The sequence below is a fragment of the Bos mutus genome, chromosome 12 (genome assembly GCF_027580195.1).
Source record: "Bos mutus isolate GX-2022 chromosome 12, NWIPB_WYAK_1.1, whole genome shotgun sequence".
NCBI classification, from domain to species: domain Eukaryota; kingdom Metazoa; phylum Chordata; class Mammalia; order Artiodactyla; family Bovidae; genus Bos; species Bos mutus.
In genome coordinates, this window is record NC_091628.1 from 18,074,089 (window position 1) to 18,099,927 (window position 25,839).

The 25,839-nt window shown below is 37.8% G+C and overlaps 1 protein-coding gene across 2 annotated transcripts in view; it reads left to right on the forward strand.

The window, feature by feature from the left end:
* RB1 (RB transcriptional corepressor 1) overlaps positions 1 to 25,839 on the forward strand; it is a 120,489-nt gene that overhangs the window by 8,155 nt on the left and 86,495 nt on the right. For both annotated transcript variants that reach the window (XM_070380301.1, XM_070380298.1), the window contains exons 3-4: positions 17,246 to 17,361; positions 19,698 to 19,817. In XM_070380301.1, coding sequence (XP_070236402.1) covers positions 17,246 to 17,361; positions 19,698 to 19,817 — 236 coding nt within the window. The remainder of the gene's footprint in view (positions 1 to 17,245; positions 17,362 to 19,697; positions 19,818 to 25,839) is intronic.

The window sequence follows — 25,839 nt, forward strand, 5'->3', positions numbered from 1 at the left end:
TACCTCCTTCATTGTTTAACATATTTCCTAATTCTCTGTGTTTTCTAGAAATGATTCTAGAGGCCTGATCAGATCCTGGTTTGATATTTTTCAGAAGAAATGCTTCAGAGATGTTGTTGTGTATGCCTATTGGTAGACACATAATGTCTTGTTCTCTCTCTTTTAATGTAAGCTATTATTGATGACCATTGACTGGAGCCATTAGAGGAACTAATCTTTCCCTTTTCAATTATTAGTTGTAATTCTTCTGTAAATAGAAACTTTCCTCCATCAACTGTGTTTATTCTGAAGTATAGATCATTCAGGAAAGGTAGGATAAGTGCTTTATTCTTTGTGTTTATTGACTAGTTTTCAAACTGATGAGTTGGTCTTATAACATTCCCCAAAAGTGACCAATGATTATAATCATCTTTTCAAGTATTAATATTATCTTATAATACCAATAGACCAGTTTGACTATACATAGACATTTAATAAGATCTTTACTCAAAAATAACATTCAGGTGATCCTTGAATAGTGCTGGGGTTAGGGGCAGCAAACCTCCACACAGTCGACAATCTGTATTACTTATGGTTGACCCTCTGTATACACAGTTTCTTCATATACATGGTTCCTCCATTTCTGTAGTTTCACATCTGAGAGTTTAGCCAATCTCAGCTCATGTAGTACTATAATATTTACTATTGGAAAAAAAATGCCTATAGTGTAGTACTATAGTCTTGCAAAAGAGCTACCTCACTGGAAAAGACCTTGATGCTGAAAAAGATAGAAGGCAAGGGGGGCCAGGCGGCAGCACAGGATGAGACGGTTAGATAGCATCACCAACTCAATGGACATGAATATGAGCAAATTCTAGGAGATAGTGAAGGACAAGGAAGCCTGGCGTGCTGCAGTCTGTGGGGTCGCAAAGAGTTGGACACAACTTAGCGACTGGAAAACAACAGTAGCCTTTACTATTGAAAAAGTATATAACACACAGTTTGCAGCCATATTCTTCAAGAGTCAGCTGTATTTTGTAATTTCAAGAATGAAATGGAAATCAGATCATGTAGTATTTAACCTTAGGGATTGTCTTTTTTTTCCAAGCATAATTCCCTGGAGACACATTGATGTTAAATGTCATTATATTTGTTTGCTAAGGGTGCCATAAAAAATACCACAGACTGAGTGGGTTAGACAACAGAAATGTGTTTTCTCACAGTTCTGGAGGCTGGAAGTCCGAGATAAATTATGGGCAAGTTTGGTTTCTTCTGCGGCCTCCCTCCTTGGTTTGCAGATGGCTGCCTTCTCCTTGTCTTCTGGAATGGTTTTCCTGTGCACAAATCCCTGGTGCCCTTTGGGTGTCCAGACTTCCTGTTCATGTAAGGATGCTAATCAGATTCAATTAGGTTTACACTTCTGTCCTCATTTTAACTTATGTACCACTTGAGACCCTATCTCCAAACACAGTTATGTTCTCAGATACTTAGGGCTCCGGCTTCAACATAGGAATTTTGTGGAGGGAACACAATCCAGCTCATTGAAAATAGTTTGTTTCTTTGTTATTTTTTGGTAGTATTCCATGGTATGGCTGGACCACAGTTTTGTTTAACCATTCACTTATTGAAAGGTGGCTGTGTTGTTTGTAGGTTTTAGCTGCTATGAATGAAGCTTCTATATCTATATCATTTGTTATAGATTTTTATTGTGGACATCAGTTTTCCACTCTTTAAACACCAAGGAGTGTTGTTGTTGGATCCTATTGCAGAGATCCTATGGTAAGAGTATGTTCATTTTTGTAGGAAACCTCCAAAATGTGTCCAGAGTGGTGGTACCATTCAAGAAAGCACTGCTGCTTTGATATTTTTGCGAGCATTTGGTGTTGTCACTGTCTTGCATTTTGGCCATTCTAATAGGTGTGATATCTCACTGTTTTAATTTGTAATTCTCTTAACGGCATATTATGCTGAACATCTTTTCATATGCTTATTTGCCATCTGTACATCTTCTTTGGAGAGGTGTTGACACCTTGTGCCAATTTTTTAATCTGTTGTTTATTTACTCATTGTTGAGTTTTAGGAGGAGTTTGTGTGTTTTAGAAAACAGTCCTCTTTAGATATTCCTTTTGCCAGTATTTTCTCCCATTCTCTGGCTTAACTTCTCATTCTCTTGACAGTGTCTTTCGGCGAGCAGAAATAATTTTAATAAAGTCCAGGTTATAAATTCTTTCTTTTATGAATCATGCCTTTGGTATTGTATCATTATCATTGCCATCACACTTCCTGATTTCAAACTATTACACAGCTGTAGTCATCAGAATAGAATGGGATTTAGCATTCAGACAGACACATAGATCAAGAGAAAAAGAGAGCCCAAAATAAACCCCTACACATATATGGTCAGTTAATTTATGATAGAAGAAGCCAAGAATATTCAATGGTGATAAGACCATCTCTTCAGTAAAGGGTTCTGGGAAAACTGGACCAGTGTCTCACACTATAGATAAAAATAAACCCATTGGATTAAGAGACTTGCGCATAAGAAACCATAAACTCCTAGAAGAAAACATAGGTGCAAGCTCCTTGACCACCGTCTTGGTGATGATTTTTTGAATTTGACAGTGATGATTTTTTGAATTTGACACCAAAAGCAGAGCGAACAAAAGCAAAAATAAACAAGTAGAACTACATCAAAATAAAAAGCTTCTGATAGGAAAGGAAACATTGACAAAATGAAAAGGCAACCTACCAATTGGGAGAAAATATTTGCAAATCTTGTATCTAATAAGGAGTTAATATCCAAAATACTTAAAGAACAAATAATCCAGTTTAAAAAAAAAATGGGCTGAGGGACTGAATAGGTATTTTTCCATGGAAGACACACAGATGGCTAACAAGTACATGGTGCTTAACCTCTCAAATCACCAGGGAAATGCACATCAAAACCACAGTAAAATACCACTCCCATCTGTTAGAATGGTTATTATCAAAAAGACAAGAAGTAACAAGCGTTGGTGACAATATAGAGAAAAGGGAACTGTACATTGTTCCTAAGAATGTATATTGGTGCATCCACTGTGAAAAACCGTACCTGGGGAGGAGAGATCAAGATGGAGTAGACCTTCACTCACCAACACATCAAAACCACAACTACATATAGAGTGGTGCTTGGTAAAATTGATTTGGGAACCAGCCAGAAGGCTGTAAAGGAAGAACTACACAAAGGCTGGCAGAAAGGGAGGAGAAGCAGTCTGGTCTGGTTGGGACCTGCACCCGCTAGTGGAGGGTACGGAAGGGGAGGGAGATGGCACAGGCTTGGGGATTTTCCCTGGGGGGGTAAGGGATTTGAGCCACGTATTAGGCAACCTAGCCCACGGGTCCAACCCTGGGAAGACGACCCCTTTAGCTGGTTTGGAAACCACTGGGGCTTACCGGAGGGCTCTAAGAAACCAAGACTCGGCCCTTGAAGGACATGCACAGACTTGCCTCCTCCCGGTCACAGCACAGAGTCAGCAGATGGAAAACTTCCTTGGGCTCTGGCCGGCTTACCAGGACCATCCCAGTGTATCCCGCAGCCTGCTCAGGGCTCCTGCTCCAGCGCCTCTTGCCCTGGCGCTGCACCTACTGAGGCGCGGGCTGCTCCTGAGAGTGCGCACACTTGGAGGGCTGCGAGCCTGCTTGCACACTGCTCCTGACTCTGACCAGTGTGGAGGCAGACATTGCCAGCCTGGGTGTCAGAGTGTACACCCTGGAGGAAGCAAAGCCGCATCCCAGGCGGAGAATGTTGTCACTTGGTAGGCCGACCTTGCACACACTTGAGGGGGAGTAAAACTAGCTCTAGGGTGGGGCCTGCCATCGCAGGCTTGTGTGTCCCTGCGCACATCTGGAACGGAGTGAAACCGGGTCAGTGAGCGCGGGCGCCAGCTCAAGTCCTGACCCGGCCTCTAACAAGGCATGCACGCCCGGGGTTGGGGAGGGAGAGAAACCAGCACAGAAGTTCAGCCCCGTGTCCTCAGCACTGGACGCGCCCCATATCTAGACAGGGACTCCTGTCAGAAACCCACTTTTCTCCTAGCAGAAACCCACTTGCCTCGGTACTCTGGTTCCAGCCGCTGGAGCCCCGCCCCCACCCCTTATAGGGTGGAGACCGCCCTTGAGCAGAGAAGCCCCAGTTCGGACTGTAGCTGCTCCAACTTCAACCCATCAGAATGATGGCTGCCCGCACAGCCCGGGGGACGAGAGCCTGCGCTCGCTCGCTTCTGATCCAGCAGCTCGCAGATCAGAGCCACTGGGCACATGCAGACTTTACTGGGGACACCGGCTCTCCCCGCACCCCCCTCGTCCCATGAGGCCATGCCACCAAGACTGGGATAGGTAACTGTTTCACCTAATTTCATGGTGACGGAAAAGGCTGAACAAAATGAGAAGACTGAGAACTATATTTCAAATGAAAGGGCAAGAAGAAACCCCTGAAAAAAATCTCTGATGAAACGGAGGTAAATACCTTATAAAGAATCCAATAGTAATAAGAATGCTAACTGAACTGGGGAAAAGAATAGATGAACACAGAATTTTAACAAGGGATTAGAAAACACATTACAAAAGAACCAGTCAGAGCTAGAAAACAGGATAACTGAAATGAAAAACACTAGAGAGAAGAGCAGGTTAGGTGATACAGAAGAATGCATGAGGTATCTGATAGAATAATGGAAATCACCTGGTCCCAACAGCAAAAAGAAAAAAAATTTTTATTGAGAATTGTTTAAGGGACTTTGGGTGCAACATTAGGTGTACTGAAAATCACATTAATAGGGGTTCCAGAAGGAGAAGAGAGGGAGAAAGAGGTAGAAATTTGTCTCATGAAATTATGGCTGAAAACTTCCCAAACATAGACAGGAAACAGACATCCAGGTGCAGGAAACACAGTCACAGACAGTATGAACCCAGGGCATATCCTCAGTAAAATGGTGAAAGTTAAAGAGAATTCAAAAGGCAGCAAGGAAAAAAGAGGCACATGCGTTTCTATTATAATAATGTGTCTTCTCCTTCACTCTCTTTTTAAAAGTTAATCTGACTGTAGGCTTTTTAAATTTTATTGATCTTTTTAAAGTATCAGCTTTTGATTTCCTTGGTTTTTCTGTTGATTTTCTATTTTCAGTGATTCTTTTGTATTTAGCTGACCTTTTGTATTGAAATGTTTAAATTCCTTTCTTATTTCCTTTTGTGTATATTCTTTGTTTTCTTTGTCATTACCATGGGGATTACATTTAGCATCTTAAAGTTTTATACTCTAATTTGAATTTTTTCAAGCTTAACTTCAATAATATAGAGAATTATACTTCATTAGCCCTGTCCAAACTCCTTTCAGTTATTGATGTCACAAAAGTATGCCTTTTTATATCCAGAGTCCAAAAACATAAACTAATGATTTTGTAATGCATCAGTCTCTTAAATTATATAGAAACAAAACGTGGAGTTATACACTATTATTGTAATAGTAATATCTTTTCTATCTTTTCTTCGTCAGTTTTTCAGCACTCAACTTTCTTTATAGTTCAACTCTCACATCCATACATGACCACTGGAAAAACCATAGCCTTGACTAGATGGACCTTTGTTGACAAAGTAATGTCTTTGCTTTTTAATATGCTATCTAGGTTGGTCTTTTAATTTCATGGCTGCAATCACCATCTGCAGTGATTTTGGAGCCCCAAAAAATAGAGTCAGCCACTGTTTCCACTGTTTCCCCATCTATTTCCCATGAAGTGATGGGACCAGATGCCATGATCTCAGTTTCCTGAATGTTGAACTTTAAGCCAACTTTTTCACTCTCCTCTTTCACTTTCATCAAAAGGCTATTTAGTTCTTCTTCACTTTCTGCCATAAGGGTGGTATCATCTGCATATCTGAGGTTATTGATATTTCTCCCGGCAATCTTGATTCCAGCTTGTGCTTCTTCCAGCCCAGCGTTTCTCATGATGTAATCTGCATAAAAGTTAAATAAGCAGGGTGGCAATATACAGCCTTGATATACTCCTTTTCCTATTTGGAACCAGTCTGTTGTTCCATGTCCAGTTCTAACTGTTGCTTCCTGACCTGCATACAGGTTTCTCAAGAGACAGGTCAGGTGGTGTGGTATTCCCATCTCTTTCAGAATTTTCCACAGTTTATTGTGATCCACACAAAGTCCAAGGCTTTGGCATAGTCAATAAAGCAGAAATAGATGTTTTTCTGGAACTCTCTTGCTTTTTCAGTGATCCAGCAGATGTTGGCAATTTGATCTCTGGTTCTTCTGCCTTTTCTAAAACCAGCTTGAACATCTGGAAGTTCACGGTTCGCGTATTGCTGAAGCCTGGCTTGGAGAATTTTGAGCATTACTTTACTAGCGTGTGAGATGAGTGCAATTGTGCGTTGGTTTGAGCATTCTTTGGCATTGCCTTTCTTTGGAATTGAGATGGATGCCCTTTATTTCTTTTTCTTAGCTGATTGCCCTGGCTAGAACCTCCAATACATTGTTACCTTTTTCCTGATCTTAGTGGGAGAACATTCAGTCTTACTGTTACCTATGATGTAGGCTTTCTGGAGATGCCTTTTGTCAGGTTGAGGAACTTCCCTTTTATTCCAGTTGTGTTGAGTATTTTGTCAAATGGTTTGGGATTTTGTCAAATGATTTTTTTCTGCATCTATTGAGACAACTGTATGTTTTTTCTCCTTATTATAACGTATTATATTCTTCTGAGACTTTAAACCAACATTGTGTTTCTAGGATAAGTTTCACTTGTTTATGGTGCGTAATTATTTTTATATATATATATATTTAAATTTGGTTTCCTTGTATTTTGTTCAGCATTGTTATGCATTTTTTCATAAGAGATTTTGGTCTCTATTTTCTTTCCTTGCAGTGTTTTTGTCTGATTTTAGTGTCAGGGTAGTACTGACTGCTGAAGGAGATGGGAAATGTTTCCTTCGATCTTCAGCTTTTATGGAGCATTTTGGTTAATTGATGGGCTTCCCTGGTGGCTCAGATGGTAAAGTGTCTGTCTGCAGTGCAGGAGACCAGGGTTTGATCCCTGGATTGGGAAGATCCCCTGGAGAAGGAAATGGCAACCCACTCCAGTACTCTTGCCTGGAAAATCCCATGGACGGAGGAGCCTGATAGGCTACAGTCCATGGGGTCACAAAGAGTAGGACATGACTGAGTGACCTCACTTTCACTTGGTGGTGCTGCTGCTGCTAAGTCGCTTCAGTCGTGTCTGACTCTGTGCAACCCCCTAGACGGCAGCCCACCAGGCTCCCCCGTCCCTGGGATTCTCCAGGCGAGAACACTGGAGTGGGTTGCCATTGCCTTCTCCAATGCGTGAAAGTGAAAAGTGAAAGTGAAGTCGTTCAGTCGTGTCCGACTCTTCGTGACCCCACAGACTGCAGCCCTCCAGGCTCCTCCCTCCATGGGATTTTCCAGGCAAGAGTACTGGAGTGGGGTGCCATTGCCTTCTCTGTTCACTTGGTGAATTGATACTAATTCTGCTTTAAATGTTTGGTAGAATTCATCAATGAAACCAACTGAGCCTCGACTTTTCTCGGTGTAGAGATTTTAAAATTACTAGTCTAGTCTCTTAACTTTGTTACAGGTCTTTTCAAATTGTCAGTTTCTTTTTGTGTTGGTTTGGTCATCTCTCTCTTTTTAGAAGTTTGTCCATTTAATCTAAATCATCTGATTTGTCAGCATGCAGTGGCTCATAACATTCCTGTTATGATTCATTTTAAAATTTCTGTAAGATTGGTCTTAATATCCTCATGTCATTTCTAATTTTAACTAATTTGAATCATTTTTCTTGATCAATCTAACTAAAAGTTTCTCTTATCTTTTTTTCAAAAAACCAATTTTTGGTTTTATTGATTTTTCTCTACTTTTATACTCTCTAAATTTAATCAAACCATTTATTCCCTCTTCACCATTTAGTGTCTTAAACTTAATATATATGTCAGATAGCATTATTAAAGTTCATCATGAGCTTTCATCATGAACCACTCAGATATATCTAACATGTAATTATTTATAATTGTTATAATAATATATAATTTGACTGCTATTTTTACTGCAGCATATTTTCTTTTTTCTGAGGACCCATGGAAGGAATTTTACTCTCATCTCTGAATGAAGACTAGCGAGGCTTCTTCTGAGAACCAATTTTATTTTATTTTGTGGTCATTATGACTCTTGTAACTGTTTACGGATTTGAATGCTAACTTTCAAGACATAGCATGTAGTTTTTCTCACTAACATCTTTCTTGTCATTTTTCCCCACTTTTCTATATTTCCCTTTCAGTATTTCAAAGAAATATATATTTACATATGAACATGCATATATAAATGTATATTTATATATAAACACACATATATATTCGAAACTCAAATATACTTGTTTTTAAAATTTTTTATAGTATTAAAGTGAGAAGTGAATATCCATTGCTCTCTTTGTATTCCCACCTCTATAGAAATAACCACTGATAAATTTTTGTTCATTCTGCCCCTCCAACCCTTCCTCATTTCCCCCTTTACACACACACACACACACACACACACGATTTTTTTTTTTCCCACTGAGGTTTTATTATTTATTTACACTTTTTAACCAATTTAAGTAATTATTGATGCTTTTGGAATAGGCAATAGATTCAGATGGTTTAAGATTCAAAAGAAATAAAAATGTAAGCAATGAAAACCTCTGTCATTCTTTCCCCTAAGTTACTCACTTCTCCATAGGCAGCTAATAAAAGTTTCTAGTTTTTGTGTTTTTCTGTACCTTGCTTTTTTCATGTAGTGAAGAGTACCTCTCCTTCTGTGTTTAGCTTAATCTTTTTAGTGGATGTATTTTCCATTGTATGGACGTGTAATTTATTTATATATTCCCCTATTAACAAACATTTAGTTTATTTTTGAACATTTGATACTACAAACTGTTGCAGTGAATAGCTTTATATATACATTTGGTGCACAAAAAAGAGTACTTTTGTAATGTTGATTCCTAGAAGTGAAACCACTGGGTCAGAAGACATTCACACTTACAAAATTTAATAGATTATGTCTTTGCTCATAGGATAAAATCTTTGCTGATATCTCACTTTTCCAATAAGGCCTAGCACTGTTTAATACTGTACCTGTACTCTGCCCTACTTCTCCCTCAGATTTTCTCTTCACCTTTTCCTGCTTTTTTGTTTAATTGAAGTTCACAGTGTTGTTTTGGTTTCTGGTGTACAGCAAAGTGATTCAGTTATGTGTGTGTATATTCTTTTTCAAATTCTTTTCCATTATGGGTTATAACAAGATACTGAATATCTTGTTTCTCCCAAGCTCTTTCCCTTTTGGTAACCCATAAGTTTGTTTTCTCTGTCTGTGAGTCTTTTTCTGTTTTGTCTGTGAGTTCATTTGTATCGTTTTTTAGATTCCACACATAAGTGATATTATATGATATTTGTCTTTGACTTAACTTTGTATGATTAGGTCCGTCCATGTTGCTGCAAATGGCATTAATGATTTCCTTCTTTTATATGACTGAGTGACATTTAGTTGATTATATATACCACATCTTCTTTATTCATTCACCTCTCTTTATTCTTCATGTTAGAAGTAGATACCAGAAGAATGGTAGGTACCAGAAGAACATATCACATACTGTATAGCACCTTTTCCCCATCGGATTGAAATGACTGTGGAGAGTTACAGGCTTCCAGGTTTGCTAGGGTATCTTAAACCTCAATTTAATAGGACTGTTTGTTTTTCTGTACTTTAAACATCTTTATGCCCTATATAATTTAGATAAAACAGGTGTTGTTTTGAAAGAAATGATTATAAATACACTCTCAGTGAATCAATTTTTTTCCTTATGTACATTATAATTTTAGAGGCCTGACATTCATAATTATTGATGTTCAGATTGGTAGTTATTTCTATTACATGTTCAGCTATAAACAAGTAGTCAAGTTTATATGAGACCTAGATATTTAGGAGAGTTTTGAAGTGAGTTATTTTGTCAAAAATGCCTGTTCCTTTTCTGTTTTACCTCCTTTCAGTACGTGCCTTGATTTTTCTCATTCTGCAAACCATTTTTAAAATAAGTTGAATCAAATTTATATTGCAGTCAGAAACCACCAAACTTTCCCCCACCTTGGATCTCTTTTAGAAAGTGTACCAAACTTTGTTTATTAAATAATAATTTTTCCTAATTTTATTCAAGCCTGACAGCCATTGTTTTTTATCAGTATAAAGGTAAATTGTGTTACCTTGCTGCATTGATTTCTAGCAAAAGTGAAACACTTGCTACTTTAGTTACTGAGGCATTATTGAAAGTAAACATATGGGTTCGCTTAAGTTTTTAAAAATTTAAGCAAATTTGCCAAGGATTATCATTTTATGATTTGAACCCTAGAGACTCCCAGACCACAGGACTTCAGTGATCAATGATCTCTTTCATTTTCCCTTCCAACTGAGATTCTTTTATTCTAATGCCAACTCATTTATTCAGTAGTTGTGTTTTCTTTTTTTCAAATGATATTGGTGGAATGAATGGACATGCTAACTTTGAAAAATACCATTTATACACATAATTAAATCTGAGTTGTAGTAATTGACTCTTTGTTTCTAAGATGGGTAGACACTAGTTAATTAATTAGTAGTTGTTTTAATATGGTGGCTGTTTTCACTGCTCTATGGCTCTGTCTTCTTGGGGATCATTTTTTGGGCCTTTGATGCAATAAAGCAGAGAGCTTGACTAGGAACTAAATTCCAGGTCAGTTATGTTATTACAAGTTTAGGAAGTGAAGACTGTAATTCATTTCTTTGTGTGAATTAATCCTGCTGATCCTCAGTAGCTGATCAATGTGTGTGTGATCAGGAGATAAAGAAATTGTGGTAGGACCAATATTCTCACCTTAAAACTTTTTACTCATGATTCAGTTGCTGCTTAGTTCTCTGAGCCTACTAGGGGGAAAAACAAGAAAGTCAAAAAAAAAAGTCATTCTATCCTATACTAGGGTATGACTATTGATGCTGCTTTTAAAAAATATATACATTTAATGTCAAGTTAGTGCTGGCCATTGTACTAGGTTCTTGCGGGTTCAGCAGTGTACTTAGTGTGATTATGCCTTCAAAATGCTTACAAAATAGTTGAGATAGGGACAATTGAACAATCTAGTAAACTGAATTGAGTTTAGTTAGGTGCTTAAACAGTCCTAACCACTGAATTCTGTAGAAGTTCTTAGCTCCAAGTACTCATCTCTTGGGCAGAAGACTAGATGAATCTGAATTTGCCAAGAACATATTTTTCTGGGAGTAGAGTCAACTCTCCCCACAAAGGCATTGTGTAACTGGATGGCTAATTCAGTTGGTGTTTACCTCTGCATGTTGAATCAAAAATATGATCGAGCACAAGTAAAGTTAGCTTTTGTATTCTTCTTGGCTGTGCTACTCTTGCCTTCTGGTTCTTATGAGCACATCAAGAATTTCTTTAGCGCTCAACTGCTGTCAGCTAATATTATACAAGCGAGAGGGAGGATTTTCTGGCATATTAGCATGTTGTTTCTTTTGTTCTTACATATAACCTTGGTAAGGAAATCCCGAGGGGAAGATATAAAGGCAGCTCTTAGCCCCTCTACTTCTATAATACATTTAACTTGTAACTTTATTGCTAATCACTCATTACAGTCTCATGAATCTGGTGTAAGGATGTATCCTTTTGACCCTGAGATAAAGAGCATGTTTACTATGGCTTATTTCCATCATTTTCATGGTTGATATCTTAAAAAGTAAAGATAAGAGAGAGTAGTGTTTTTAACTTTTAAAATTTCAGGTTAAATTCATGCTAGTTATGTTAACCTACTTTTCAGTAAGATAACCTACTTTTCAGATGTTTCTAAGATGATTTATGTTACCACTTGGGGGAGCTCTTTTATAAGTTAGTGCATTGTAAAAGAGCAAGTGTTGGATTGGCCAAAATATTTGTTCAGTATTTTCCATAAAATATCATGGAGAAAAAAACTCAACAAACTTTTTGGTTAAGTCATATCACTAACTCAGGGTTACCAGTTGGGTGATTTAAGTAAACTAAACTAAATGATAGCTTAAATGAGTAGTCTCTTAAGTGTTGATTATAGATTATGATTTAAACTGTAGTATATGTAATTAAAGTTTGACTATTTTAAAAAAGATTTTTCTCAAGAATATTCATAATTTTTCCTCTCACCTGTTTTATATAAATTTAGTACTTCTTAATTGACTTATTTTCCCCTCTATTTTATAATTGTAGGTAATTTAGAAAATATATCTAGGATTAATGAAAACCATTTGTAATCCTACCACCTAGAGATAATAGTTAACATTTTGATATATTTTTGCATATCCTTTCTTTTAAATTTTTTCAACAAATTGGAGTCAAAATATACACAGAATTTTGTATTCTGATGTTTTTTTCTCGTAACATGTCTGGTTTTTTTCCCCATGTCCTTATAATCTTTGAAATGTTTTCTAAGAGTTTTATGTAGCTCTTGATACAGCTCTATCATAATTTATTTAACTATTCTATTTAAAGATGTTTGAATGTTTCCCATTATTTTTGCTGTTGTAATTCTTTGAACATTTATCATACTAAATCTTACTCAGTAATTATTTTCATTGGATAAATCCATAGAGATAAAACTGAACTCTTAAGGTTCTTGATGCAAATTAGCAAAATGTCCTTCAATTAACACTCTTCTGAGGTTCTTATATTCCAAATATGTTTATTGGAAATTACTGTCTTTTTCTTTTGTAAAATGCTTTTTCTTATCCTTTCCTCATTTTTTTCTTCTTTCATTTATTTTTTTGTGATTCTTTTGGCTGAGTAAAACTTTCTTTTCCTCTGTTTTAATGGTTTCAAAGGTGCTATTCTGAGCCCGTTACATAATTCTCAACTAAATTTTTGAGGAAACAAATCAGTTACAAATTTTTGGGTTGTAATTGCCGTTGGAAAATAGGGCCTAGATCTTGAGACAGCAGTGAGGGTTGGAAAGCAGGATGAGTCATGTGAAACAGCTGTGTCGAGGAGTTGGGGCTGCTGTAGAAGTGGATGAAGCTGCAGACGGCAGAAGGAAAAAGAAGGTGGTGGGGAAAAGTCTTTGGAATTAGGAAACTCTGAAAAAGTTGACAGAGATAAAAACGAGAATGAGGATGTTGACTGTGTTTGAAAAGCTGAGGAGAAAAGTTTCATTACAGTGGTGTCAGATGTCGTATAGAGGTCTTTGTAGATGAAACCAAAGAAAAGTCTGTTCAGTTTAGAGAGAGCTCTTTCGACACTTAGACAATAGCCTCAGTAGAATAGCACTTACATAGTAGAAGTATGTGTTCAGTGGGTGCAGTAGATGTGTACTGGGAGAGTGTGTCTGGTGAGTGTGCGTGTGAATAGTAAGAGGTTTGTATGTCTGGTTTGAACAGTGGCTTGATAAAGTCCAGGGATAGAAGGATAGCTTTTTTTTTTTTTTTTTTTAAGTGATGTAAGTTTGTTTGTGGGGCTTCCCTGGTAGCTCGGCTGGTAAAGAATCTGACTGCAATGCAGGAGACCTCGGTTCAATTCCTGGGTCGGAAAGATCCCCTGGGGAAGGGATAGGCTACCCACTCCAGTATTCTTGGGTTTCCCTGGTGGCTCAGATGGTAAAGAATCTGCCTGCAATGCAGGAGCGACCTGGGTTGGGAAGATCCCCTGCCTGGAGGAGGGCATGGCAGCCCACTCCAGTATTCTTGCCTGGAGAATTCCCATGGACAGAGGACCCTGGTGGGCTACAGTCCATGGGATCCCAAAAAGTCGGACACAACTGAGTGACTTAGCACACCACAGCACAAGCTGGTTTGTAGCTAAACAGAAGCATGTGTTTAGAAAGACCTGTAAGATAAATTATGTAAGACAGAGGGAGGAATTAATCAACTAGGTCTTGAAGGAGGTGATACAAAGTGGGAAGAAGTGAGGGAGTAGATTTACTGATTTAAGAGTGGAGGAGGATGTTCATTTGTCAAAGTCAGAAGAGAAGAAGGACCTGAAGCTAGATGCAGAGACATTGGGAGTATATGGTAATTAGAAATTATTTGATGTGGAGAAACATGTTGAGGCCTTTGGAATTGTGATTCTCTAACCTTCTCAACAAAATAAAAATGAAGAGTACAGAACAGTAAAATAGTTAAGAGTACAGGACTCTTAGTGGGGTGGTGAGATTAAGGATTTCAATAGTGAAAATGTTAGGAAATCAATGTAGAAATGTAGTAAGGAAATACTCTTAAATAAAGGGAAGAAGACTAATTTGAGTGTTAGGAAACTTGGGTTTTATAGGCCTGTGGCATTGATAGGCTGTGTTGGGCAAGTCTCCACGCTCTAATCTTCAGTTTCTTAATCTGCACAATGAGAACTGAATCAAATGTCGTTTTACGGATTTAAAAGTCTTGAATCAAACTGAACTAAAAAAAGAACAAAACGTAATCAAGTCATTGTAGTATTGGTGGAAAGAAAGACAAGTAGGTCAGTGGAACAGAACAGAGAATCAGAAAATAGAATTCACACATACGTATCAGTGTTTGCACACAGAGGGTAAGGTAGTTCAATGGAGAAAGGAGTTCCTCTCAACAAATGATACTGGAGCAATTCGACATCCATATGCAAAAAATGAACTTTAGTCCCTTTGTTGCACAATCATAAAAATTAATTCAAATGAAGCATAGATATAAACTTCCAGAAGATGACCAAGGAGAAAACCTTTGTGACCTTGGATTAAACAAAGATTTCATGGATAGTACCAGCAAGGGCATGATCTATAAAACAAGGTAATAAATTGAGCTCCATCAAAATTAAAAACTTATGCCCTTTGAAATACACTATTTAAGAAAGTGAAAAGCTACAGATCAGTTGAAGATTTTTGCAAAACACGTACCTGTTAAGGAGTTTGAATCCAACATGTTTAAGTAACTCTTAACAACTTTATAAGACAAACAACTGAAGAGAAAATTGGCAAAAGAAGAGATCCAGATGCTAAGTGAGATTTGAAAAAGTACTCAGTGTTGTTAGTCCTTGGGAAAATGTACCACTACACACCTACTGGGATGACTGGAAAACAGACGAACAGAAACTAAGTGCTGGTGAGGATGTGAAGAAACGTGAACTCTCATTTGTAGCTGGCGGGGGTGCAAAGCATTACAGCCATGTTGGAAAACAGTTTACCAGTTTCTTACAAACTTAAACTTACATTTAATACAGAACTTAGCATTCCCCAATGAGGTATTCACCCGAGAGAAATGAAAATATGCATCCACTTAAAGATCTGTAGTTGAATATTTAAGGCTAAGGTTAATAGCCTTATTCATAGCAGTGTATTCAGCTATTGGAATCGATAAACAAAGTGTGGTATATTCATACAGTGGAGTGCTACTCAACAAATAAAAGGGATAAATACTAATAGGTACAACAATATGGATGAGTTCTCAGAAGCATTATGCTAAGTGAAAGAAGCCAGACAAAAAAGGCTACAGCCTATATAATTCCATTTGTATGACTTCTAGAGAAGGAACTGAAATCAGATCAGTGATTGCCAGGGACTAGAAGTCAATAAAAATGATTTCTTACACACAAAACTCCAGTATTCCTCAGCATTCCCAGGGATGAATATTTTTGGTGTGGAGAAGATTGGGTTGTGGACAGTTTTTGAGACAGATATGATATAGAGGAATGAGTGCTAGATTCACTGATAATAGTGCTGCTGCTGTTTATTATTGAATGAGTATAATGCCTGGCACTGTGCTGATTACTTAAGAGCATCCTCACTGTTAAATTTTATAGTGACCCAGATAGGATACTATTATATTTCTATTTTAGTAAAAACTGAGGTTTAATTAGATTTAATCAGTTGCTTACAGTTATACAACTAGAGTATGTGTTCAAAGTCTTGAATGTTTGACACAAAAATTCATGTTTTTAACTTAAATAGAAGTGTAACTCCCAGGGAGACAGGGAATTTTTTTGTTTGTTCTGTTTTCATCACTGAATCCCCAAAATGACAAAACTGTGTTAGTTGCATAATAAATATTTCTTTAAAAATTATTCAATTCAGTTCAGTCACTCAGTCGTGTCCCACTCTTTGCAACCCCGTGAACCACAGCATGCCAGGCCTCTCTGTCCATCACCAACTCCTGGAGTTTACCCAAATTCATGTCCATTGAGTCGGTGATCTAAATTATTAGATATGTCCAATTTTAGAAGATACTAAAAAACGAATCGGAAGAGATAAAACTGTATGAAGATAAACATATGATTTTTAAAATTAAGGAAAAGTTTAGAGTTGGATAGTGATCAGCTTTGTATTATCCCTAAAATTTGATAATCTAGAATAATTCTTTTTCCTAAAACTTTTATATAATTGAGATTTCAAAACAATGTAAAATTGTATCACATATTTTTCAGCCCCATTGTACTCTACAATTAAGAGTAAGCAAGTAGTTCCAACTCTTTGATAGAACATTAGATAATTTGTTTTTTTGTTTTTAATTTAATATAATCTAATTTTACCTATAAAACACATATTTAAATAAAGATATATTTTTAGGGGAAAAAGTATTCTAATGATAATGAAAAAATATTCTAATAATAATGATAGCTGTCATTCATTGAGTACTAATTAAATGACAGGCATTGTGGTAAGGGCTTTATATAAAGTCTCATTTAATTCTTACAAAGTGAGGTAAGTATTATTATTTCCATTTTACAAGGAAGGCAGTTAGAGCACTGAGAGATATAAATTTCATAAGGTTAAAAAAATACTTGAATCAATAGATTGGTAAAAGAACAAGTGAATTAGAGCAAAAGGAGGATAATCAAGTGAGAAAATGGGCTTGTTTTTTAAAAACAATTTATTTTATGAAGTAAAATCTTTCACCTTGGCTTGGATGATGTTGTGTTATTGAGAACTGAAAATGTTTACCTCAGAGAACTGACTGGCTTCTAGGTTTTTTATAGAAAGTTGTAGTTTAACTTTTTGACTTATCTGGTAATTTTTTTTGCTTTACAATATAAAATTTAGTTACTAATTTTGTAACTAGTTTGTACTAGCCTAGAATTAAATACTCTCATAAAGACTTGGGAACAAATTTATTTTGTTATGCTCAATAAGAAAAAAGTTGCCTAGTATAGTTTTAACACAGTTTTTGTGTGTAAATGATTTAACGAATTACTTGAACCTTTTTGTTTTGTTTTGTTTGCAGGAAGGTTATGTTCAAAAGAAAAAGGAACTGTGGGGAATCTGTATTTTTATCGCAGCAGTTGACTTAGATGAGATGCCGTTCACTTTCACTGAGCTACAGAAAAACATTGAAACCAGGTAAAATTTCTTGCATTAATATAGGCCTCTGCCATTTAAAAAAAAAAAAAAAAACTATTCCTGAACTATCATTTTAATAGACTTCAGGGAATTGGTGGGAAATGCCAAAATTAACTAAAACATGGAGAACTTGGGTCAACTAGTGAACTCTCCTACTCTGTTGGGGCCCTTAATGTCTTTATGCTGCACTTTCTTTAAAATGTAGCAGTCTGTGTCCTGGGAAAATCTTCATTGTATCTCTCACTGTGTTAACTTTCTTAATTGTAGCTGTTGATAAAGTGGACAAAATAGGCAGATTTATTAAATAGGCTTTATTATATAGTAAAACCTTTGTAAAAGTAGTATGAGCCCATCTTCAAGGAATTTAGTTGATTTATTAAAGTTTAAGACTTTTAATATAATAGATATTGTAATTATATATGTTTTGAGACTGTGTGTTCAGTTAAGTATCTATTATCATACTTGCCCCTATAATTACTTAATGTCTGTATTGAGTTTATAAGCCTAATGAGAGTTTACTAATTGTTTCCAACAACTCAAGAGAAGCCTTCTGATCATTTCTTCTAGTCATTTCTTTTGCAGTATATTTACAATATCTAACAGCAAATAATTTACCAAAAAGATAGTAGTATGTTTCTTCTTAGATAAAGCCATCTAGAGTTAAACATAATTGGTGTTTTGTGTAAATGAGATAAAATTGTTTCACATTTTAGTAACTTTCTTACTACCTCTAAATAAAATGTGAAACAAAGACCTTCTAAAGGCAATGGCACCCCACTCCAGTACTCTTGCCTGGAAAATCCCATGGACAGAGGAGCCTATTAGGCTGCAGTCCATGGGGTCGCTAAGAGTCGGACACGACTGAGCAACTTCACTTTCACTTTTCACTTTCATGCATTGGAGAAGGAAATGGCAGCCCACTCCAGTGTTCTTGCCTGGAGAATCCCAGGGACGGGGGAGCCTGGTGGGCTGCCGTCTATGGGGTCGCACAGAGTCGGACGCGACTGAAGTGACTTAGCATAGCATAGCATGTTCATATTTAACTGATTAAATTAGAAGTTGTTTACCTCTCAGAGATTTCAAAGTTTAACTTTATTAAATAAAATCACTAAACCAAAATAGGTTTTATATAGCTGAAAACAATCTGAATATAGAGGTAAATTTTATATCAGCAAATGTTTTAGTTACCTCAGAGGATTGGAAAGAGAATCAATATTTGGGTTAAGATAGACTGGGTATATTTTACAAGATATATGACTTGAAATAGATTGCTTATCCTTATTAAGTCTCGGGTTCCTTTCCTTTCCTGTGAAATAAAAATTATTAGTGTTAGTCACTAATGGGGTCTACTCTTTGTGACCCCATGGACTGTAGCCTGCCAAGCTCCTCTGTCCATGGGATTTCCCAGGCAAGAACACTGGAGTGGATTGCCATTCCCTTCTCCAGGGAATCTTCCCAATCCAGGAGTCAAACCCAGGTCTCCTGCATTGTAGGCCAATTCTTTACCATCTGAGTTTCCAGCTATTTCCTTTTTCCTTCCCCTAAAACCACTGGTGGGGTAAAGAGAGAAGGTGTGTGCATCTGTGGTGAGGGAGAGCCATGGCTCCCTGAGAAGGCTGTTAGAGCCAAAGTGGGATGAGGAGGTCATCCCCCAAGGGTGTGGGAGGCTTCTTGACACGGGCTGCTTGGTGTGCAAGGGCAGACGAAGCAGGTGTGTGGACAGCTGGTATAGGGAGTCACAGCACATGTGAGGTAAGAGCTGTCTGGGATGAGCGGTCAGATCCCTACTTGGAGGAGTGAGGGCAGTTCAGGGTGGGGGAGTCAGTCTGAGCAGGAGAGGAGGGTGCCAACATGGAGGAGTGGGTAGCTTGGTCGTTACAGGGGGATTGATTAAATGAGTAAATTAGAGATAAGTGGATCCCAGATTTCTCACTGTCAAAGAAGAGTTATAAATATGTAAAGGAAAACATGGGAATGAAACAGGTAGTTTTTGTGTTAGATAAATGGATGTGAACTTAGGATTTTTAAAACATATAGCTAGATATAGAACTAAATATTTGTATATGTCTGTAATAACCCTTATTTTTTCTGTGTTCTTGTTGATAAATAGATGTAGGCTTAGGTGTATAGATACAGGGATATAGGTTGAGATTAGTTGATATTTTTTCCCTTTAAATTCTAGTAAAATGCAAAAACTAATTCCTTCCAAAGGATATAATAGTGATTTGGTACAGAGCTAACAGGCCTTTTGAATTGAAATGTCCATGCTTTGAAAATGAAAAAAAAATGAATTTCTAAAATTGTGGATTCACTTTTTTCTATGCTTTCTTTTGCAGTGTCTATAAATTCTTTGATTTACTAAAAGAAATCGATACCAGTACCAAAGTTGATAATGCTATGTCAAGACTGTTGAAGAAGTATAATGTGTTGTGTGCACTCTACAGCAAATTAGAAAGGTAAAGTAAAAATTTTATTAGGATTGCACCCTGCATTTTCATGTCACTGTTCATATTAGATTCCATCTGGGAACTGTTACATACTTAGTAAAGTTGTTAAGTATTGCACCTTAGATTTGTCCCATTAATAGTCTTGACTTTCTTATTTGTCCAGTCATATACATTCTGAATGTTTCTTCCAAAATTATTTGTTTTATTCATGTTTTACTTGTTTTAATGAACTTCGTTCCCACTTTAGCCTTCTCTGCCAGAAGACTTGTAGTTCTGAATGGAAGAGTCATCTAAATTTAAGATTCTTCCTAGTGGTGACCTTACTCCAGAGAGAATGAAGAGACGGAGCCAAAGCAAAGACAACACCCAGTTGTGGATGTGACTGGTGATGGAAGCAAGGTCCTATGCTGTAAAGAGAAATATTGCACAGGAACCTGGAATGTTAGCTGCATGAATCAGTGCAAATTGGAAGTGATCAAACACGAGATGGCAAGAATGAATGTCAACATTTTAGGAATCAGCAAACTAAAATGGACTGGAATGGGTGAATTTAACTCAGATGATCATTATATCTACTCCTGTGGGCCAAGAATCCCTTAGAAGAAATGGAGTAGCCATTGTAGTCAACCAAAGAGTCCGAAATGCAGTACTTGGATGCAATTTCAAAAATGACAGAATGATCTCTGTTTGTTTCCAAGGTAAACCATTCAATATTATGGTAATCCAAGTCTATGCCCTGACCAGTAATGCTGAAGAAGCTGAAGTTGAAAGGTTCTATGGAGACCTACGAGACCTTCTAGAACTAACACCCAAAAAAAATGTCCTTTTCATTATAGGGGACTGGAATGCAAAAGTAGAAAGTCAAGAAACACCTGGAGTAACAGGCAAATTTGGCCTTGGAGTACAGAATGAAGCAGGGCAAAGGCTAATAGAGTCCTGCCAAGAGAATGAACTGGTCATAGCAAACACCCTCTTCCAACAGCACAAGAGAAGACTCTACACATGGACATCACCAGATGGCCAACACTGAAATCAGATTGATTATATTCTTTGCAGCCAAAGATGGAGAAGCTCTATACAGTCAGCAAAAACAAGACCGCGAGCTGACTGTGGCTCAGATCATGAACTCCTTATTGCCAAATTCAGACTTAAATTGAAGAAAGTAGGGAAGACCATTGGACCATTCAGGTATGACCTAAATCAAATCCCTTATGATTATACAGTGGAAGTGAGAAATAGATTTAAGGGACTAGATCTGATAGAGTGTCTGATGAACTATGGACAGAGGTTCGTGACATTGTATAGGAGACAGGGAGCAAGACCATCCCCAAGAAAAAGAAATACAAGAAAGCAAAATGGCTGTCTGGGGAGGCCTTACAAATAGCTGTGAAAAGAAGAGAAGTGAAAAGCAAAGGAGAAAAGGAAAGATATACCCATTTGAATGCAGAGTTCCAAAGAATAGCAAGGAGAGATAAGAAAGCCTTCCTCAGTGATTAGTGCAAAGAAATAGTGGAAAACAATAGAATGAGAAAGACTAGAGATCTCTTCAAGAAAATTAAAGATACCAAGGGAACATTTCATGCAAAGATGGGCACAATAAAGGACAGAAATGGTATGGACCAAACAAAAGCAGAAGATATTAAGAGGTGGCAAGAATACACAGAAGAACTGTACAAAAAAGATCTTCATGACCCAGATAATCATGATGGTGTAATCACTCACCTAGAGCCAGACATCCTGGAATGTGAAGTCAAGTGGGCCTTAGGAAGCATCACTACAAACAAAGCTAGTGGAGGTGATGGAATTCTAGTTGAGCTATTTCAAATCCTAAAAGATGATGCTGTGAAAGTGCTGCACTCAGTATGCCAGCAGATTTGGAAAACTCAGCAGTGGCCACAGGACTGGAAAAGGTCAGTTTTCGTTCCAATCCCAAAGAAAGGCAATGCCAAAGAATGCTCAAACTACCGCACAATTGCACTCATCTCACACGCTAGTAAAGTAATGCTCAAAATTCTCCAAGCCAGGCTTCAACAATACGTGAACCGTGAACTTTGAGATGTTCAAGCTAGATTTAGAAAAGGCAGAGGAACCAGAGATCAAATTGCCAACATCCACTGGATCATGGAAAAAGCAAGAGAATTCCAGAAAAACATCTATTTCTGCTTTATTGACTATGCCAAAGCCTTTGACTATGTGGATCACAACAAACTGTGGAAAATTCCGAAAGAGATGGGAATACCAGACCACCTGACCTGCCTCTTGAGAAACCTATATGCAGGTCAGGAAGCAACAGTTAGAACTGGACATGGAACAACAGACTGGTTCCAAATAGGAAAAGGAGTACGTCAAGGCTGTATATTATCACCCTGCTTATTTAACTTATATGCAGAGTACATCATGAGAAACGCTGGGCTAGATGAAGCACAAGCTGGAATCAAGCTTGCTGGGAGAAATGTCAGTAACCTCGGTTATGCAGATGACACCACCCCTATGGCAGAAAGCGAAGAAGAGCTAAAGATCCTCTTGATGAAGGTGAAAGAGGAGAGTGAAGAAGTTGGCTTAAAGCTCAGCATTCAGAAAACTAAGATCATGGCATCTGGTCCCATCACTTCATGGCAAATAGATGGAGAAACAGTGGAAATAGTGGCAGTCTTTATTTTTGGTGGCTCTAAAATCACTGCAGATGGTGACTGCAGCCATGAAATTAAAAGACGCTTACTCCTTGGAAGGAAAGTTAAGACCAACCTAGACAGCATATTCAAAAGCAGAGACATTACTTTGCCAACAAAGGTCCATCTAGTCAAGGCCCTGGTTTTTCCAGTGGTCAGAGAGTATGTGAGAGTTGGACTATAAACAAAGCTGAGCACCTAAGAATTGATGCTTTTGACCTGTGGTGTTGGAGAAGACTCTTGAGAGTCCCTTGGACTGCAAGGAGATCCAACCAGTCCATCCTAAAGGAGATCAGTCGTGACTATTCATTGGAAGGACTGATGTTGAAGCTGAAACTCCAGTACTTTGGCCATCTGATGTGAAGAGCTGACTTATTTGAAAAGACCCTGATGTAGGGAAAGATTGAAGGCGAGAGGAGAAAGGGATGACAGAGGATCAGATGGTTGGATGGCATCACCGACTCAATGGACATGAGTTTGAGTAAACTCCATGAGTTGGTGATGGACAGGGAGGCCTGGCGTGCTGCAGTCCGTGGGGTCACAAAGAGTCGGACACGACTGAGCAACTGAATTGAACTGAACTCAGTGGTGACCTTACTACCAAGTTGTGACTTGTATATTAATGGTGATTTAGAGGAAGTAGTTTTTTTGGTCAATATCCTTTAAGAAACTTTAGGCTATCAGCTGTTTTAGTGCATATACATTAAGAAACTACACAGGCATTAATGAAATGACTATTGGTAACCACTATGTGTTAGATGCTCGTAATATGAAATCATATGATACTGTGATCATCAAGAAGTTTATAGTAAATAAGTAAATTATGTATTTCAATAAAATTACATGCAGTAATTGTTTGATGTCCTATTGTAGAGGGTTGTTTGTAAGAAGCAGAAATTATGTAGTGGGTAACAATACTGTGTATTTTTAAAGTAATAAGAATAATTATGGGGTGAAAAAACTGTAGAAGAAGGCAATGTCTGAGTAGAGTTTAAAGGATAATTAGAAACTTACCAAGCAAAATATGTGGAGACTGGGACTGAGCATCCTAGGCAGAGTGATCAGCATGTGTACAGAGCCAAAGCAGTACCATAAAGTACTTTGGATATTGCTAATGGCTAAAAGGTAGGAGGGGATGAGACTGATAGTGAGCTTGAACTTTGCCCAGCAGGCGATGGAGTCATTGATTTTAAGCTAGCAAGTGACAGAGTCTAATTTGGCCTGTAAAAAATCACTCAGGCCTTTGTTAAAGGGATTTGGAATTTTTATTGACTAGTTTATGAGATAATTTAATGTTTATTGGTCTTGAAGTGAATCAGGATTTTTTTTTTTTTTTCTATCTTATGTGTACCTTCTTCTGAAGAACTGCTGGGAAAATTAGCTGTGATACCAAAAGTGAAAGTCACTCAGTTGTGTCTGACTCATGGACACATGGACAAATAAACAGACCTGCCAAAGCCTGTTTATTTCTGGGTTCAGTATATGTATGTGTATGGCAGTGTGCTGTAGTGATTAGGATAACTTTTAAAAAGCTAAACAGATCTAGATATGATTATTAATTTTGTCATTTACCGACTTTGTAAGCTAGAGAAAGATACTTAACATCTTTAAACCTCAATTTCAATCTGTAAGATAGAGCTAATAATGCTCTCCTTGCAGAGTAATTGTAACAATTAAGTAAGACAATATTACTGGTTACCTCACCTCCTAGCACATACTAAATGCTTAATAAACAGTAGCTTTTAAAGCTATTACTAACTACATTAGTGCTGTTACCTAGAAATATAAAAATGCAAGCCATATATTTTAAATAGTAGCTGCATGACAAGTATAAACAAGTGAAATTAATTTTAGCATTTTATTTAACTCATATATCCCCAAACATCAAATTTTGATATGTATCATTCATCCATAACTTGTGTACAGGTGTTCATGGCTGTGTTATTTGTATTAGCCAAAAAATGGAAACATCCCAAATATCCATCAGCTGATGAAAGGATAAACAAAATGTGAACTATCCATATTAGAGGGCTTCCCTGGCAGCTCAGATGGTAAAGAATCTGCCTGCAATGCAGGAGACCTGGGTTTGATCCTTGGGCTGGGAAGATCTCCTGGAGAAGGAAATGGCAGTTCACTCCAGTACTCTTGCTTGGAGGAGCCTGGCAGGCTACAGTCCTTGGCATTGCAAAGAGTCAGACACGACTGAGCAACTGACACACATATCCATATGGTAGAATACTGTTCAGCCATAAAAGGGAATAAAGTATTGATATATACTACAGTGTGGATGAACCTTGAAATCATTGAGCTAAGTGAAAGATACCAGATACAAAAGGCCACATACTTTTATTATATGTTATGTCCAGAACAGGCATATCCATGACATGGAAGGTACTATTTCAGTGAGGTCTTTTCTCCCAGTGTGCTACCTCTGATTTGCTCCTCAGTGTAGCCTTGGACAGGTGCACAGTCACTGAGCTGACAGTGGATTTTTTCCCTTTAACCATCTTTCCCCCTGTTGTTAAGCTAACTGCCTCTGTTAATATCACACTTAATTGTTACCTCTCATTTATTGCTGATTACTTTCTTGTTTTTCACAACGCTCTGAGTCACAAATTGCTTCACAGTTTAATCCAATTAAATTTGGCTCCCTTTGCAGGAGTAGTCTTTGATGTCAGGAGAGTTATTCCTAGCTGTTTCTTTCCCTGGTTGTCCTCTCAATGATCTAGGATTTAGCTTTTTGCTCTCATAAGATCTGTTGGTTTTCTCTTTTTTCTGCCTTTACCAAAATTTGTGTTGCCTTCAACTGTGCTGTTATTCTTGAACATCCCCACAGCATTCTGGGTGAAGTTAATTCCCCTAGGGAGAGCTCAAGGCTCTGTGTTCTTGAGACCTGCTTCTCCCCTAGCTGCCACTTCTGTGCTGGTGGTTGGGAGAGCAAGATGACAGTGGTCTCGTCTCTTGCAGGGCTACCTCTGCTTTAAGAGTAGGGCACTGAGGAGAGACACAGTCTTAGCTCTAGTCTTCCCAGATCGCCTCTCTTGGCTGGAACCTCTGTCCCATGAGCCAGCTGAGACAAGACAAATCAGTATTTTGACGTGCTGTGTGCCTGGAATAAAACTTCACCCTATGAGTGGGTGCAAAGTGGAGGACAGGAGCCCCATGCTGCTCAGCTCCTCTTGCCTGGGCTAGACCTTCTGCAACATAGACCTGTGGGAGATGAGAAACACTGATAGCCTGCCCTCCCCAGAGAGAGTTCCAGGCTGAGAGCTGGAGAGAGAGGAGCCCTGTGTCTTGGCTACACCTGTCAGGCATAGAGCTTCCTTATGCTGAACTGGAGAGAAGGAAGAAACGAGTTTTGC